Source organism: Rhopilema esculentum, chromosome 12 (genome assembly GCF_057945365.1).
Source record: "Rhopilema esculentum isolate cy_ngs chromosome 12, ASM5794536v1, whole genome shotgun sequence".
In the NCBI taxonomy this organism is placed as follows: domain Eukaryota; kingdom Metazoa; phylum Cnidaria; class Scyphozoa; order Rhizostomeae; family Rhizostomatidae; genus Rhopilema; species Rhopilema esculentum.
This window is the reverse complement of record NC_142826.1, coordinates 11,227,951-11,243,852: the sequence shown is the minus strand read 5'-3', so window position 1 is coordinate 11,243,852 and position 15,902 is coordinate 11,227,951. Positions and strand designations below refer to the sequence as shown.

The 15,902-nt window shown below is 35.8% G+C and overlaps 2 protein-coding genes across 4 annotated transcripts in view; both read left to right on the top strand.

Annotated features, from left to right (window-relative positions):
• The first annotated feature begins 24 nt into the window (after nt 1-24).
• LOC135681332 (AP-4 complex subunit beta-1) lies at nt 25-14,274 on the top strand. Of its 2 annotated transcripts, XR_010515598.2 has the most exons (17): nt 25-281; nt 4,927-5,050; nt 5,399-5,571; nt 6,094-6,224; nt 6,689-6,741; nt 8,165-8,259; nt 8,771-8,864; nt 9,188-9,311; nt 10,131-10,257; nt 10,550-10,645; nt 11,097-11,266; nt 11,768-11,895; nt 12,382-12,547; nt 12,855-12,928; nt 13,167-13,244; nt 13,489-13,603; nt 13,701-14,274. XR_010515598.2 is itself a non-coding variant. In XM_065195752.2 (16 exons), the coding sequence occupies exons 1-16, from the start codon at nt 217-219 to the stop codon at nt 13,543-13,545; spliced, it is 1,755 nt and encodes a 584-aa protein (XP_065051824.2). In that variant the 5' UTR covers nt 25-216; the 3' UTR covers nt 13,546-14,272. The 2 variants fall into 2 exon arrangements, 1 of the variants encoding a protein (XP_065051824.2); XM_065195752.2 differs by having other exon boundaries at nt 13,489-14,272.
• Nucleotides 14,275-14,544: 270 nt separating this feature from the next.
• Nucleotides 14,545-15,902, top strand: part of LOC135681324 (prolow-density lipoprotein receptor-related protein 1) — a 47,866-nt gene continuing 46,508 nt past the window's right edge. For both annotated transcript variants that reach the window (XM_065195736.2, XM_065195734.2), the window contains exon 1: nt 14,545-14,985. In XM_065195736.2, the coding sequence (XP_065051808.2) occupies nt 14,889-14,985 (97 nt within the window). In that variant the 5' untranslated portion in view covers nt 14,545-14,888. The remainder of the gene's footprint in view (nt 14,986-15,902) is intronic.

Below are 15,902 nucleotides of genomic sequence, written 5' to 3'. Positions count from 1 at the left end.
TGAATTGCCTGACACAAGAAAGGACATGTCATTAAAATTTGCAGCCCCCCACCGAACTGTTTGAAGCACGGGGTTGAAGAACTTAAAACTGACAATATGAAGGCTTTGAATTATTTATTTATTGACTTATCTGACTAAACCTGAATCTGCAGCCAAGTGCTTCTCAAAGAACAAATTTCAATTCATCGAGGAAACGGAAGTAAACAAAGGGACATCATGGCAGAATTGTCACCAAGAGAGCCCTATTTTGAAAACAGGAAGGGAGAAGTAACCGAATTAAGGTATGATATACACTGTGACTTTTTGATTGATGACCAGTTCAATGAAGTGTTTGTCAAACTGGAACTGCGGAAGCGGGAGGGGATGGCTGGGGGCTTTAGCCTAGCAATAATTTCTGAACATGGAATTAAAACCATAAAAAATAATTAATTTTGGCTATAAGCAAGCCCCCCCCCCCTCCAAAATAAAAAATCTTTTAGACCTCCTTATCTGTAGAAAATTCCGCTGTCCTTGATACCAAACACATGAAACGCATAGTGTCTTGAGGCAAGCAGAAATTAGTTTTACTTTTAGGCAAGTGTCTTTGCTTTGGGGGACCTTAACTTTACTATAACCCCTGTGTTTTATTACATATTCGCAGTCAAAAGTATGCCCTTGTACAAGGAATTTTGTGTGGAACAAAAGATTACAAATTATTACGTATTGTTTGGAGCCAGCTAGTCGGTTTGCAAAAAAAACTACAATAAGCATTAAAAAGATTCAAGAAAATAGAAAAAAGTTGGTTTGTCCAATAACAATAATGAAAACTTTTCATTTCAATTCAGCTATACTATAATTGCAAACATTTAATTCTTTACAGGTAGTTTTAAGACTTAAACAGTTGTAATTGCAAAAGAAAAAACTGAGAAAAGAAACAGCCAAAATTGCAATGGATAAAATTTGGGTTTGTCCTTGGCTTATTTTTGCAAAACAAATTGTAGTACATAGTACAAAGGACAATGTTGTAAAGTTAAAAAAAAGTACAATTTGTATTGCTGTTCCTGTTTCATTTAGTAATATTTGATTAGTATATTTGTTGTGCTTTCTTGTTAAATTTGTGTCAAGATTGGATTCAAAACAAACAGTTGGCTCAAAAGTGTAGAGGTAGTTTTTGTTAGTCTTCAAATGAAGGTCAGGGGGAAGGGTTTTCCCAAAATATAACTGATAGTGAAAGAAGGCCAAGTTTATCAGCATAGACTCCAGACCCATTTACAGCTTTGATGGAGGTAGCTAGAAAGTTTAAAAAAGTTAACCAAGTTGCCAGAGTTTGCAGCCTTGGTCAAGACATGTTTTGCAGTGGCCAGGGGTAGCAGCCTTGTGATTTCTTGAAGAAGGGATGGTTTCTTGTAGAAAAAAGCAGTATAGTCTGGCTCACCTTCCACTTGATTTCAAGTTTTTATGAATGTCAAGGGTATTTTTAAGTGCCTTATAGCAGCAAAGTTGAAAATATTCTGTGGTGTGATACTTTGCACATTCAACCAAACTCAATCTAACTGTGAAAGAGGCTTAGCAAGAAAGTTGAATGATAATTGATAGCCTTGAGAAAAAAGGTTGTTTTACCAAGGATATTTATGCTCTTGGTAGTTCATTCAGGGATGTGCTGGTGGGGGGCATGGGGGGCATCATCTCCTCAATGTCTGCAAACTCCAAAAAAGTTGACCATGCAGTGGGGACCTTAATAGTAGTTAGCAGTAGCGGCTTGCAAATGTATTCAATGTATTAGTCCAATACATAAAATTTTTGAATTGCACATAAAGTAACATGAGACCTGGTTCATTGTTAGTTCGGTGAACTCGAGAAATTATATTTTCTTATCTGAGTGCTTTATTAAATGAGGTTCTTACAAAATCAAATTGCGTAGCATTCGAGCACAATACGACTGATAAGAATCAATTGTGCTGTATTGAATTGGTGGTGATCTATGTGATTAACGGAAGTATGGCCCCTGTGAAACTGCCGAACAGCCTAAATGTATTAGATATCTTTTTTTGATACAACCACTCAAAATCTCTTTGTGCTGGAGAGCTCTGTGTGACATCTATTTTTTTGTGCTACCTATCCGTAAGTAAATGCCTGTGCAGCGAATGTATTAAATCTTGTTTTCTAATACATTGGAACTACAGTTCTGAGAAAGCGGTACCGCATTTCAACAAGAAGTGAGTCGCTGAAGCATTCTTTGTTTGGTTCCAAGACCTTGTCGAAAAGTCACTTTGAAATACAGAACTTCTGAGTCTGCATACAAAACCTTTTCATAAATGTGTAGTGATGAAAAAAGCAAATGGCTGCGCTCTTTTAAAGTCATCTTTGGTTTCAGCAAGATATCTTGGTTTCAGAAATGGTGCATTTTATTACATAATTTTAATTTTTTCCAAGTAATTTTTAATCAAAACAAAGTTGTTCCCCTTAAGTTAACACTAATCTTCCTCCTTGTTTTGAATTTTAATATGAAGTGGTTGATTCCACGCAAATGGCCAAAAAGAATCATGTATGAACTGTAAAAGCGACCCTTCCTTTTGATGTATTAAGATGAGTTTTCTAATACACCAGGGTTTGAGGAACAAATGGAGGGTGATAAGCCATTTTGCATTGGCTTATCATGGCGCCAGTGCGACCCTAACAACAAGGACCTAGCCCACAGGCCGTTAGCGTAAGGGTAGTGCATAAATAAATCCATTTTGCATGCGATCTGGATGAAACTCGGAAGAGAGAAGTGGAGAGGCACAACCACATTTTTAGTAACGTGAAAGGAACCATCTTACCTGCAAGATTCAAGATGTTGAAAAAATAGAAAAAATTCTCGTGTTTTTGCAGGTTTAGCGAATCATATAGAGATAGCTCTCTGGACAGAAACAATTTAATCAATATGCAGTGGCGTGATTTATCCGACTGTTTCAATATTTTCTATCATCAGATAGATAAAAAACCCTTAAAGTGTGAATTTTGCGCAGTGCTTACAGTGACTTTGTTTTTCCGCATTGTTTCACTCGTCATTACATTCTAATACAACATTTATTTGGGTGTCAGCCGCCACTGGTAGTTAGGAAGTTTGACCAAATTTCAACCTGTAATTCGTTTATTTTGTTGGTCACCATTGGTCAACTTTCTTTTTTGTAATGCAAATAACTTGCTATATATCTTGAGCATGGAACAAGCTTAGCTAGTAGCCATCTTAGTTCTCCAAATGCAGTACTCGTCACATGACTCCCCTAAACACACTATAATAATACATACATCACTACACTACATTTAGAACATTTTTTCACCACAGGGGAATTGATTTTTGGCAGAAATTATTTTTCTCTGATAAAGAGTTCATTTCACTGATGATAGGTCTTGATGTTTAGGGTTAATCAATATTTGAGCCGGAAGTACTTCCAATTAAAGAAACTTCAAGGATTTACAGTATTTCATACTTAGCCATATTTGCCATGCAAGTCTTACAAAGTTCTTATAGATTAAAGGAGATTTTATGAATTGAAATTTTTGACATGAGCTGTAAAAGAAGCTGTAGAATTCATTTTTGTGGATCAAACTATAATTGGTTGTTCACAAAATGATACTCGTGGATTCACCAAGAAAAGCGAAATCTACAAAAAATTGGTTTCCTCAAACTTAATTTCCTTATACTTTCATGCCATCATTTGCTCTTACTTTGTTATCATTAAGTGTTTATATAATAATCCATTTCACTGTGAATAAATTTTCTATGCAGGCTATGAACCCCCTCCCCAAGGGCATTTGTTTAGGTACAGGGCATATATGAGCAGTTAGTAAAAGGGTGAATATTGTACGCCAGACAAAGAAAAAAACCAATTAACAGAGAAAACTGTGGTATATGAGTCTTTGTTATATTCTTTTTTATCTTAACTAATATGTGAGTGGCTTTATGTTTAGCACGACAACTAACAAAGATTTTCAAAAATTCAAAAATGTCAAAAAACATCAAAAATGTTTTTATTAGTTTGCACCTTTAATGCCAAAAAAACCTGAGTGGCTGAAGATCTTTGGACCTAAATACATGGAATGCACCCCGGCAATCAATATAACAGCTTCTTGTTATTTGCATTGATGTGCACTCTGAACAAAGGTCACCCTTTCTTTCTTTAATTCCCCAACACATTAATCCTCCCCTCCCAAATTTTCTCTAAGAATCAATAATGTTTTTCTGAGCATTGTTGAATTGTCTATTCAGAGCGGTATAGTAATTTGTTAATTTTTAGTGTAGGAGATGCATTTTAGCCATTCTAGAAGGCCTGATTTCAAAAATTGTCTTCTGTCAAGTCACTAAACTTTATTCTTAGCCCCCCTCCTCTAAGGTTCAATTTTGTGGTGCTGTCTCTGCTATGAGTAATTGATATTATATCATTCAAATTAATAAACAAATTATATCATTCTTTATGAATCGATTACCAATGTCTCACTCTCGTGGTTCCAAGTTAGAAAAGCTCTGAAGATGTGAAAGGTTTTGGAACAGTTCAACACGACCATATCAAAGAAGTTGGCCTCTGTTCTACATTTATAGCTGTTTGTAGAGAATACAGAGTTATACCACGGAGTACAACAAGAAGAACTACATTTTATAAAAACCAAAGCTAAATTATTTTCTAAACTGTTTGCTCTATATCATCCAGTTTTGTTTATACCACCAGCAGAGTGGTCAAATCTTGATTGGTCCGGATATCTCGCAACTTCTCTTTCCTCTGACGGTATTGGCCAATCAGCATTGAGCAGACAGGATACCCGCGTGCATAATCAATAAATGAAACAGTTCCATCTCTTGGGGGCCTATGCCCTCTTGCCCCGTCATGCTGTCACGTCTTATAACAATTACTATATGCTTTGATTTTACTTTTTGTTACAGTGTTATTCTTTTTATCCAATCTTTAGAGCAGCACTGAAGAATATTGATGTGCAAAGAGACAAAATTAAGTATAGAACTGCTGTTCAGAAAGTAATTGGATACATGACACTTGGTCTAGATGTTTCATCCCTGTTTTCAGAAATGATGATGGTATGCAAACTCATTCTTTGGCACTGTTATACTTTTTTAAGTTCTGATACCGCAAACTTTGAAGGTGGCACGAAATAGTGTCAAGTAACTCGAAGCGTCGTAATTTGGAGAGTCTATTTTGGTACCTAATTAATTTACTCATTGTATTGTTGTTTTCTATTGCTACATGCAAAATACAGTTTTAAGCCTTGCCTTCCAGTTATATGTTTGATGCCCTCGTTCCTAATAGATTTTTGTATTTTTGTCTCAAGACTACCTTATAGTACAACGGATATCTACGTGTTTTTGACAATTTTTCCCGAACTCTGATATAAGCAATTAATAAATTTAGAAACTGTTCCTTCTTAGGCTAGTGCCACAACTGATCTGGTTCAAAAAAAGTTAGTCTATCTCTATATTCGTGAGCAAGCTGAATCAAACAAAGATATTGCTATTCTCATGATCAGCACACTCACAAAAGATGCAATGGATGACAATCCAATGATTAGAGGGTTGGCGTTGCGTACCATGTGTGAACTAAAGTAAGCTAAAAAAATTTAGATTTAAAGACAGGCCGAAGCAAATTTCTGAGTGAAGCAAATTATATTTAGCAGGGATCATCTTTTTAAATTAAGCCGGATGTGCTGAGAAATAGAAATACACTTTTTCACTATATTCCAGAGTTTTGATTTTCAAACACTTTTTATTTCCTTGTTGTTATTTAGAATTGTCAGTGATGTGTTCGTTTTGAGAGTTAAAACGAATTAAAGGTTTTTAGCTTGAAGTTTAACAAAGGATAATAATATCATCACAAGTTTGAATTATATTATATTGCCTATCTTAAAAGCTGAAAATCTGTCATGCTACATCTTGATGAATATGGACATTTCTTTTCTTGGGACATTGTTGTATTGATTTTTTTTAAACTATTGACCCTACGCTCGCCATTTTCTTGGTTTCTGATTTGACCAATTAATTGTGAACCAAAAATTGATCTTTTTTGGTTTAATCTATTTTATGCTACTGTTTCAGTGCCTTCTATTCGAATTTGATCAATGTTTCAGGCTTCCGGACTTGTTAGAGTACATAAAAGAGCCTCTTCTCAAGGGTCTTAAAGACAGAAGTGCATATGTTCGTAAAATTGCTGCAATGGGAACAGTTAAAATTTTTCAGTTTGCACCAAATATCATAAAAGGTAGTTTCTGCTATATACTATTACGCTGATATTTCGCTATTTGCTGTGAAATTTATATTTGATATTTACTGGGCTTTTTATGTTACAGAACGTGAAAGAACATATCATGTCATAATTGCTCACAACAGGTGAACAAACAGACCGTCTACAGACTACAATTGAATTACATATGACATACTCAAATTCTGTATGAACAATTATTTGATACAACGCCATCACCTCCGCTTTCTACGCCTCTTTTCATGTTATTTACGTTAGGATTTCTAACACCCAATTTGCTTCACAAAATTAACTTCATTCCAAGGATATCTCTTTTATTACTTTTATATCTTTTTCGCGTTGCTATGAACAGAGCTAATACTAAGATATAGCTGTATTTTTGCTTTGTTGTCAGAAATATTGAACTATAACTTTGATCTTCTTTATTGTCGAAAACTGTCGACTCTCTTGTTGAATGATTCCAGATCCAAGTGTTCTTGAACAGCTAAGAGGGCTTATAAAAGATGACGATGGACAGGTAATTCTCTTTTTCTAACATAGTTGTAAATTGAATGGTACAAATTGACGCTAGCTTAACAGTATTTCGGTTCTAGTATTCTATTACCAAGAAAAATACAGTATAAAGTGGTAGTAAATCGAGGTCAACGACATTTTTAAATCAGAGTGATGTAAGATCCTGGCAAAAAGACCAGTTGGCACTTTGATACCAGATGGCACCGATTCTCGTCTAGGGCGAGTCCAGTTCGCCAACTGTTACGATGAAATGCCTCCAATATCCTTCTCTACAGTCCACTACAATAACTGCTTCCATCAGGGGCTATTACGAAATTCAAGTTCTGTGACGGACGGACAAACGATACTTTCATAAGGTCTCATAAATTAACGGATGACTCTTGAATTTTCTCTTTTTGTGCCATGAAAGAACCCATAAGGATGAGTTGAAGCAATGGGATAAGCACATCGCCTCAGAAGAAACAAATGTCTGTCGTGTCGGACGGACGGGATAGAAAACATTGAAAAAATTAATTTCACGTGTTTGAATATTCTATCTAAGCCAACCAACTTGAGATAAATTTGAAATATTTTTAACAATTAAACATCAGTAAGAAACATCATCAAACATTTTGAACAAATTTTTTTCTCAACATTTGGAACTTTTAAGGTCAAAAGTACCAATTGATCACCGAAAGTACCAATGGGTCAAGTGTAAATAATGGTGTCAATCGTTTATTTGGTAGGTCAAACCACATGTGTGCAGTTATTGGACAAGTTTCGAATTGTCCGTCCGTCACAATTTTTTAGAAATCTTTTCCTCCCTATAAATAACGACAAAAAATTGTTCTTTTGCTCTACCTATGATGTGGTACCTCAATCACTATTAATGTTAATAATACGAGCAGTAATACCGATTTTTTCCTATTTCTCAAAAAGCGCGAGGAATTTCGTAATAGCCCTATCAACTTTTGCGTAGGTATGCTGTAAGAATATGGCCAACCGCGTATGTAAACGCAGCAATTGTGTTGCAAACAATAGCCATTACGAGGGAGTCCCCGCACACTGCTGCACTGCTTCAAATGCGCATTTCTGAGGGAAGGGGTTCTGATGACTTGATTGCATAACACATCTGCTCTCCCTGGTATGAGTACGCCAATTTTTACTTTTACACAGTTTATCTATCTAGAGATTTTAGTGTATTTCTATTTCTCTAAAATAGGCAAGCACTCCATCTCGGTGATAAACGCCACAGCTGTAGCGATCATTGATGCTCTTTGTCGCTTTTATGGCTGTGAAGAATACGTAAATGATCACAGCTTTGCGATTTTGCTATATATTTTTTTCATGTGTTGATGTGCCAATGAAACGTTTGACATTTGATGGATGCAAATTTTTAGTAAAACCTAAAGTGGCGTGTTTTTCTGAATGATGTTAATGTTTTACAGGTCTTCTTTAACGCTATTTTTGCACTTGAAGAAATATTAGCTGATGAAGCAGGCATTCAACTCGACAAAGATATTGTCCAAACAATTGTTCACAGGTTTAAAATTTTTTAGTAGTACTCTTCAGTAACCTTGCTGACCTTGTCTTTCTCAGCGAATAATTACGATATTTTTGCGAAACGTAGTGTACATCGAAATGTGAATCTTGTCCAGTCATGTTTGGTTGCTAAAGTCCTTTGTTATTTGCTCACGGTGACATCAAGTTATAACAATTCAGTCATTAATCTTTGAAAAATAAGCTGTTTGATAAAAGTTAATTTACAGGCGGGCCAAAATGTGCCCTTACAAATAGCAGTATAACCCAATGTGTTTTTTTGGCCAGTATTGGCCATCTACTTCCTAACTGGATTGACAAGGTTCAAAACCGAGTTCTTTTGTCTACACAAGTTCTGACCTGGACCAAGACAGCCCAGGTTTGCATGGCAAATGTTTCCGTTTTCTCTTGCCATTACCAAATGACACGGTTATTCAGCTATATGACCGATAACAAAGGAGGTTTCACCCTTAAAGTTATTTCCCCAAACCATATAAATTGGAATTTTGCTTCAGGTTACACACCGTGAATGAATGGTCACAGTGTCTGCTACTGTCCATCCTAACCAGATACAACCCTGCAAGCCAAGAAGAAGTCATTGCATTGTTGGTATGTTTTCAACAGATCTTTACTGTCGCCTGCATTGTCATTCCAAATTTTTAAACTTCTTCCTTTTTCTTTTCGTTTTACCTTGAAGCTTCATTTTATGCTCTGTGTCTGGTGTTAATATCTTGTTTTCGTCCTCCATGCTTTAGAAATAAAAGGTAAACATAATGTAAGCAGTCACAAATATCCATTCTAGCAATGTTTGGCTTTTTGGGTACTATTTTTGTTTATTTGAAACAGAAAATGTGAAGTTTTTAAGTTCTAGCACTCTACAGTATTGATCGGGACAATTTCACAGACGGTACTAGAATGCTTTTTACTTGTAGAACAGTCTTGACGATCGACTGAAGCATGCAAACAAAGGAGTCAGTATGGCAGCTGCCAAATTGTTTCTTATCTTTACAAAGGATACATTGTTTCTAAGGAACGATGTTTACAACAGATTAAGAGGTACAATAAATGTTCATCTTTCCACTTGCTGCTCTCAAGTATCTTTTTATGATATAGTCAATCGATATAAACTTTATAATCTTTTACAGGCGTATGCTGGTTAGGGTAAAATGGTTAGGGTATTTGCCCCGCCAAGTTGATATTAACCCCATGTTTCTCAAGAAATGACCCAGAATTACATGTAGCGTTACGTTGAAGAAAGACGTCTAGCACGAATGGATTAAATGGGACGAAGCACTTTATTCTGACAAAATTGCAATATACAGACGGATGGTACATCAAGAAAAAGTCCCGAATTAATTTATTTTGGTTTCAGAAAAGAATGAACTGACTAGTTAGTAAAAATACAGAGGATTTGGCGACAAAATTTTTTCCCCGTGTGTATTCAAAGGTGTCTGAAATGCATATAGCTTTGCTGTTTTCCGGTTGGATTGTCAATTGTCGATTGGACTGAAAAAGAAAAAGTGTGTTAGATGTTACCTATGTTCCATCGAGACGTATCTGGATATTTTTGAAAACGCAGATCTTGTCTATTGTCAAAATAATCTGCGCCCATATGTGCGGTATTTTCAAAAAGACCGCGTCCAAACGAAACTTCTAAAACGTTCTGTCAGCTGATGGTCACTAAACCCATACCAAGGCATTTTAAAAATGGTCACTAAGTTACAGAACTTGTAGATTGAAGATCAAAACGGATGAAAGTTTGCGTTTTAAAGGACATCCAAATACATATGGACAGATTCTAAGAAAAATTATATTCTAAAATGAGACAGATGAAACGTTAAATCAGTTGGTTGTCAGATATATTTTCTTTTGCAGCTCCACTTATTTCCGTTGTCTCGTCACCGTCGCCAGAACTGTCGTTTACCGCACTGCCGGCACTGTTGATGGTTTTCAAAGGAAGAGCCCACCTATTGTCAAAGCAGTTCAAATCTTTTTACATAAGGTTAGAAGCGTTAAAAAATATGCCTTACTTTGAATTTTTTGTTTTGTGTTCTCCAGGAGCAGATAACGTAGATGGGTCACTTGTTACGACGCAGGCTCTTTCTACAATATGCCGCAAACCCTTCAGAATAAAATATGTCTAGCTTTACTTCAGCTGTAGCTTTTTAATTGTAAATATACCTAGCACAATTCACAATCTGTACAATCATAAAATGCCCTCTAATCTCGGTGAGCCTGCCATCATCACTGTTGCTTTATGTAATTTAATTTGACTTCATTTTCTCTTTCTCTAGGGAAAGTGACCCAGGATATCTCAAGAATTTAAAACTGGTCACCCTGACAGAGGTTGTGACTGAGTCAAATATGGAAAGCATTCTATCGGAGTTGAGGTTTGGAATATCTTTTGGAATTTATGTTGGTATATCTTGATACACATTGTTGCTAAGTCAAAGGCATATACAACCTCGTTATTAGAAAAGACATTCGAAAAGGAGTTCTATTTAAAACAAGATAGTTGAAAAAGATTTAATAAATATGTCAATTTTGGACGATGTTTACAACAATGGAGGTGAATTGAATCAGAGTCAGTAGGATAGTGAGTGACTTGTAAGTGGCTTGTAAGGGGACCTTTTATGATACACTGTCTCTTATGCATTAGGAGACAAACTTCTTAGAATAGCAGCAGATTTGGAGAGGTTATCCGAAAATGTGCTTTTAAATCATCTTTCAAAGGTTCGTTGAAAGAATTAAAAAGGGATTTTGAAATAGTTGAAGACGGTGTTAAAGTTGAGATACATGCTAAGGACGGATGATGAAACCATTACTATTTGAAATACACAGGTATTGTGCAATGGACCCAGATGCCTCTGTAGCGGAGATGGGAATAAAATGCATTGGTAAAATTGGAAAAGACCACCCATTGGCTTCCGATAAAAGCTTAGAATTACTTATTGGTCTTTTGGAGTCAAACTTAGATCACGTCACTGCCTACGTGTTTGATGCTATAAAAGGTGAGTTCAGTTTCTCTCATTCAAATTTATACACTTCTAATTACACTTCATATATACACTAACTAATATACACTTATATGCATTTAATGCATGCCTCATGTATACACTTCTAATTACACTTCATATATACACTCAACATTTTTGGGCATTCTGGACTGTCTAATGACAGTTCAGAACTTATCTTTATTACCGATTTCTTCCGACATCTAATGTGAGACAAACTTATTATTGACTATTGTAATTGTGTTGAATTGTAAGCACCATCTGCAGTCGTGACCAGATGACTATATGTCCTTCCCCACTGTATGGTGCAAATAAAGTAAGTTGTTTTCTCTTAAGGTTTTGATTGATAAAAAAAATTATATACACTAACTAATATACACTTCTAATTACACTTCATGTATGCACTAATTAATATACGCTAATATGCACTCCGTACATACCTCATATATACACTGCCAAGTTTGTACCACCCTTGATTTCTGTTTACTTTTCGCGCAGAAATATTGTCCAAAATGAAAATTCATGGAAATTATATAGCTGCAAAAATGATTAGTTACTGGGATAAAGTGACAGACCATCAATCGGGCAAAGCTGCACTAATTTGGATACTTGGAGAATTTGGAGAGGTATGTGCTGGTTTCCTGTATTTGTGAAATTTCTTGTTCTCTTGAAGATCCACTTTTTAGCATTCGGGTGGGATTATTATTTTTTCACGGTGTTTAGAATGGGCGTGAATTCGTTAACATCATTGTAGGAATTGTATTCATAAAATTTCTCATTCTTTATGAGAGATTGCTAAATGTTGTATGTGAATAATGTTTTTAAGGAAATAATTATAGAAGTGCATTTGTTTAGGGACTGTCAAAAATAAAAATATCTTGCATGTATCAAAGAGGCCTGGGGCTCCGCCCGTAAATCATCTGTATCCAAATTACAGCACTCTCTTAAATTCTGTCGTCGGTAAAGGCTTGCAGTAATCGGGTTCCGAGTTATTGTTGCTTTGCTATGGAGCATCTTATATCTATTCAAAAAATTTGCATCAATTTTTATTGTTACTTGAAACGAAATTGCTATCAATATTTTCAAACATTTTCAAACTATTACCATTACAGGGAATTTCAAATAGTCCTTACATATTAGAAAAGCTACTAGACAACATCGATCAAGAGAACACTGCTGAAGTAAAGCTTGCATTGCTTAATGCGGGTGTGAGACTATTTTTTCAACGGCCACCTGAGTTTCAACATGTCCTTGGAAGAATCTTTAGTCACTTGGTCGGTAAGCAATTTTCGATCCATTTTTGTGCTTTATGGAGCATTTTGATCCAAGATTTCACGTCAGTTGAAATCTTTCACTCATAAACGAATGTTCAAATTTATGTAGAAAGAGACGATGTAGAAAGATATAGCTCGGATTAGTTGACCAGAAACTACTGGGAAGACTCAGAGAAAAGGGGACTGCTCCTGATCGCACTTATAAAAGCTTGTAGAAATGCATTCCTAGAAGCATTACCTCGGTTACATCCGCGTTTTAAATCTTTTTTTGTAGTTGCATTTTACAATAATACTTCCTTTTGGCTTTTTAGAGGATGAAACAAATATTGACGTTCGTGACAGAGCGATGTTTTATTACAGATGCTTGAAAACAGATGTGAATAAGGTAAGACTTATAAGTTCATTACAAAGAAAAACAAATGTTTCTTTTATCTTGCATAGAACTAGATTATGGCATGACTTTGCCTGAAACATAACAATGTCATTCTTATCAATGTTTTATTAAATTTTCTGAGTTAAATTTTCTGAGTTCAATTTTTATGAATCCCCAGCCATGTAACAATGAACATTTCAAAGTATACCCTGTCTCTACATAGATGATTCTTTCCCTTCTCGAATTCAAGGCTCAGGAACTGCTTTCAAAGGGACGAAGAATGATAGAGGTTTGCCATGCAAAGAAAACGCTTTTTGAGAGTGAAGAGGTATTTTTTCAAATCAATAATTTTGTTAGCTCAACCTTTCCAGCAACAACTGATTTTCGAAACAATTTTCTTACTAATAAAACATAAACATATTACTTGTCGTGCACTTCCTATAAGATGAAAACTGACTTATTAGGGATACAAATAGCTGTTTCTTGCTCAGCAGGATAGATATTTGAATGAATTGGGGTATTTTTGTTAAGTCTTATGCATTGTATCTGATTATTGTTTTTTGTATCAACAGGGTATCATGCTAAAGGACCTCAACACGCTGGAAGGCAGCCGTTTGATAGCATACTAACAATGACCGAGCTTGGGATGGAATCGACAACTGGGGTTGTGTGCCTTCACATCCTCGAGTAAGGACTTTCTTGAAAGAAAAAAAGTTTTGAGTAGATATACTGATCGTTTGAATTTTATTCAACAGAAACTCTATTTAAATCCATTCATTTTTAGGCGTCCAACTTGGTCAGTATCCACCACAACACAACTTAGCTTTGTAGTAGTTCGTTTGATTTCTCGAGAGGTTTTTAGCTAAATAGAAAGATAATTATGTAAACTAGCAAAGTTTTTTCTTCGTGTTATTGAGTATCGTTTAAAGAATCGTTGAGTGAAATATTTTGTTATTAAAAAACATGGATAGTTGTACAAACTACAAATTAAGAAAAATGTTTTTCCTTTTGTGAATTTTTATAGTTTACTTTAATTTTTTTAAAATGAAATAGAATTATTCCAAATTTTCTACACACGTCTCTCCTTAAAGCCGGAAACTGTCAGTTTTTTCAGGTTTGAAGATAAGTTTTTGACATAAAACAGATTGAAGTGTGATTGACTGTTCTATTAACCAATCGCTACCCACCAAAGTATGTAATATTTGGAGTGTGAATGCTATTTCTTCGCCTATCTAGATTCTTTGCATTATGTACTTTTAAAAGCTTAAAGTGTCACACTAAGGTCACAAAAATTGACACATCAGTCTATACTTTTATATAATCATTTGTTGATTTCGACAAACTTACTCGTTTTCTTGGTTTTAAAGCTGAATCGGCAGTTTAAAAGCCTCAAAATGTGCTGTTATTACCTTTAGTCCTGTCAACAGCCGAGCAATAAATGCCCCCAATGCCAGAGAAAGAAATGAATCCCACCGCCACGATCCCGAAACGTTGGTTTTATTCCAGGGCGCTTTCCGGAAGAATAACACCCGGGCATTTTGCACCTCCGTTCTCCAAAAGACGGGGCAACAATAATGTTGGATAGCCCAAGGAAGTAGACAGGGGTTGACAATTGAAGGAGGGCAAGCAGATTTGTCAGAAAGAGAAGGGCAGCAGTCTCAGCCACAACACCATCGAAAATGACACTTTGTTTTGTATTGCGCTTTCTAGTGTAATATATTATATTATTTCTAAATAAAAGATTGTAGATTACGGCAAATTCCGTCACAGGGGCGCTAAGAGGGATCACTAGGGAGATCGCCCGAGTCCTCCAAGGAGATTTTTTGTTATTTTTTGGGGGAATGTTACGTAAAAGGTGGTGCATGAAGTTATGTTATGCGACTTTTTTACCACTTTTCCAACAGCCTCTTGAGTGTAGCTACTTTGTAAGTAAAAGCAAACTCACCAAAGGCTTGTTAAGATTTCTGATCAAATGAATCTTATCAAGGGCATCACAAATTTTGCTGTTTGTGGATTGCTTTTGGTACTGGTTAGAGTTGAAGCCCAGTTTGGAGAAGCCGGTAGGAAAGGTATGTGATTATAAGAAGGCAATGTAACATGATATCTTGATAGTCAGAATAAACTAATGTCTGGATTTGGCGAAGACTTAACCTGTCCACGACCCTCTGTATCTGGCATGTCGTGGAGTCATTATAGATAATAGTACGACCGATTTTATTTCGCTATATAGAGGCACTTCTCACCTCGAAAATGGAGGCGTGATAGTTCTATTGTTCAACTTCCTAGCTCCAAATCTTCCGCGCCATAAATTGAAGCCGTAGGAATCTCTTGTTCAACGAGGTAAAGTCACCGGCCTAAAGAAGACACGAGGTCCTAGAATGGAGACTCTAAAAGAAAATGATTATAATTGGTTCCCCATTACAAGTCACAGAGGCATGAAAATTTGACGTTTAGCCATCTCAATTTAGAAAAGCAAATGGACTATACTTTTCTGCAATCTCAAATTGCTAGAAATTACGGTCCTTAAATGGCAAGGAAATCTTTGAGGTGAAGCTTTGCCTTCCTACTTACTTTTACCACACATTATGCCTTTTGATGGTTTTCCAAAAGGTCAGCGATGACGTCTTTCGTTTTCATTTGAATTAAAAGGCAAGTTAAATGCAAGCTTTTGCAAAAATGTTACCGCTAGTTGCGACTGCCTGCCTGAAAATCAAGCACGAAACATGTACAGATGTTCATGTCACTTGGTAGCCCACGTTGTTAAAGTTTGATTGTCACCGTTTGCTGCACATGGTGATTTGCAGGAGGAGTTTGATGGGGCCAGTTTTTTTTTCTTTTGACATTAATAAAGTGCTACTCTTGCTGGAATTTTAAAAATATCTGACAGAATAAATTTTTATTTTAATTTTCACCATAATTTCTAACATACCCTTGGATTTGTTTTTAAAGTAGACCCAGATTTCAATATCCAGAAGTGGGTCTGACA

Excerpts from the sequence above, each read along its gene's own strand:
- LOC135681332 (XM_065195752.2), top strand. The coding sequence starts at position 217 with ATGGCAGAATTGTCACCAAGAGAGCCCTATTTTGAAAACAGGAAGGGA. Across the intron at positions 9,312-10,130 it reads TGTTTACAACAGATTAAGAG|CTCCACTTATTTCCGTTGTC; the intron begins GTACAATAAATG and ends TTTCTTTTGCAG. Across the intron at positions 12,929-13,166 it reads TGAAAACAGATGTGAATAAG|GCTCAGGAACTGCTTTCAAA; the intron begins GTAAGACTTATA and ends CTCGAATTCAAG.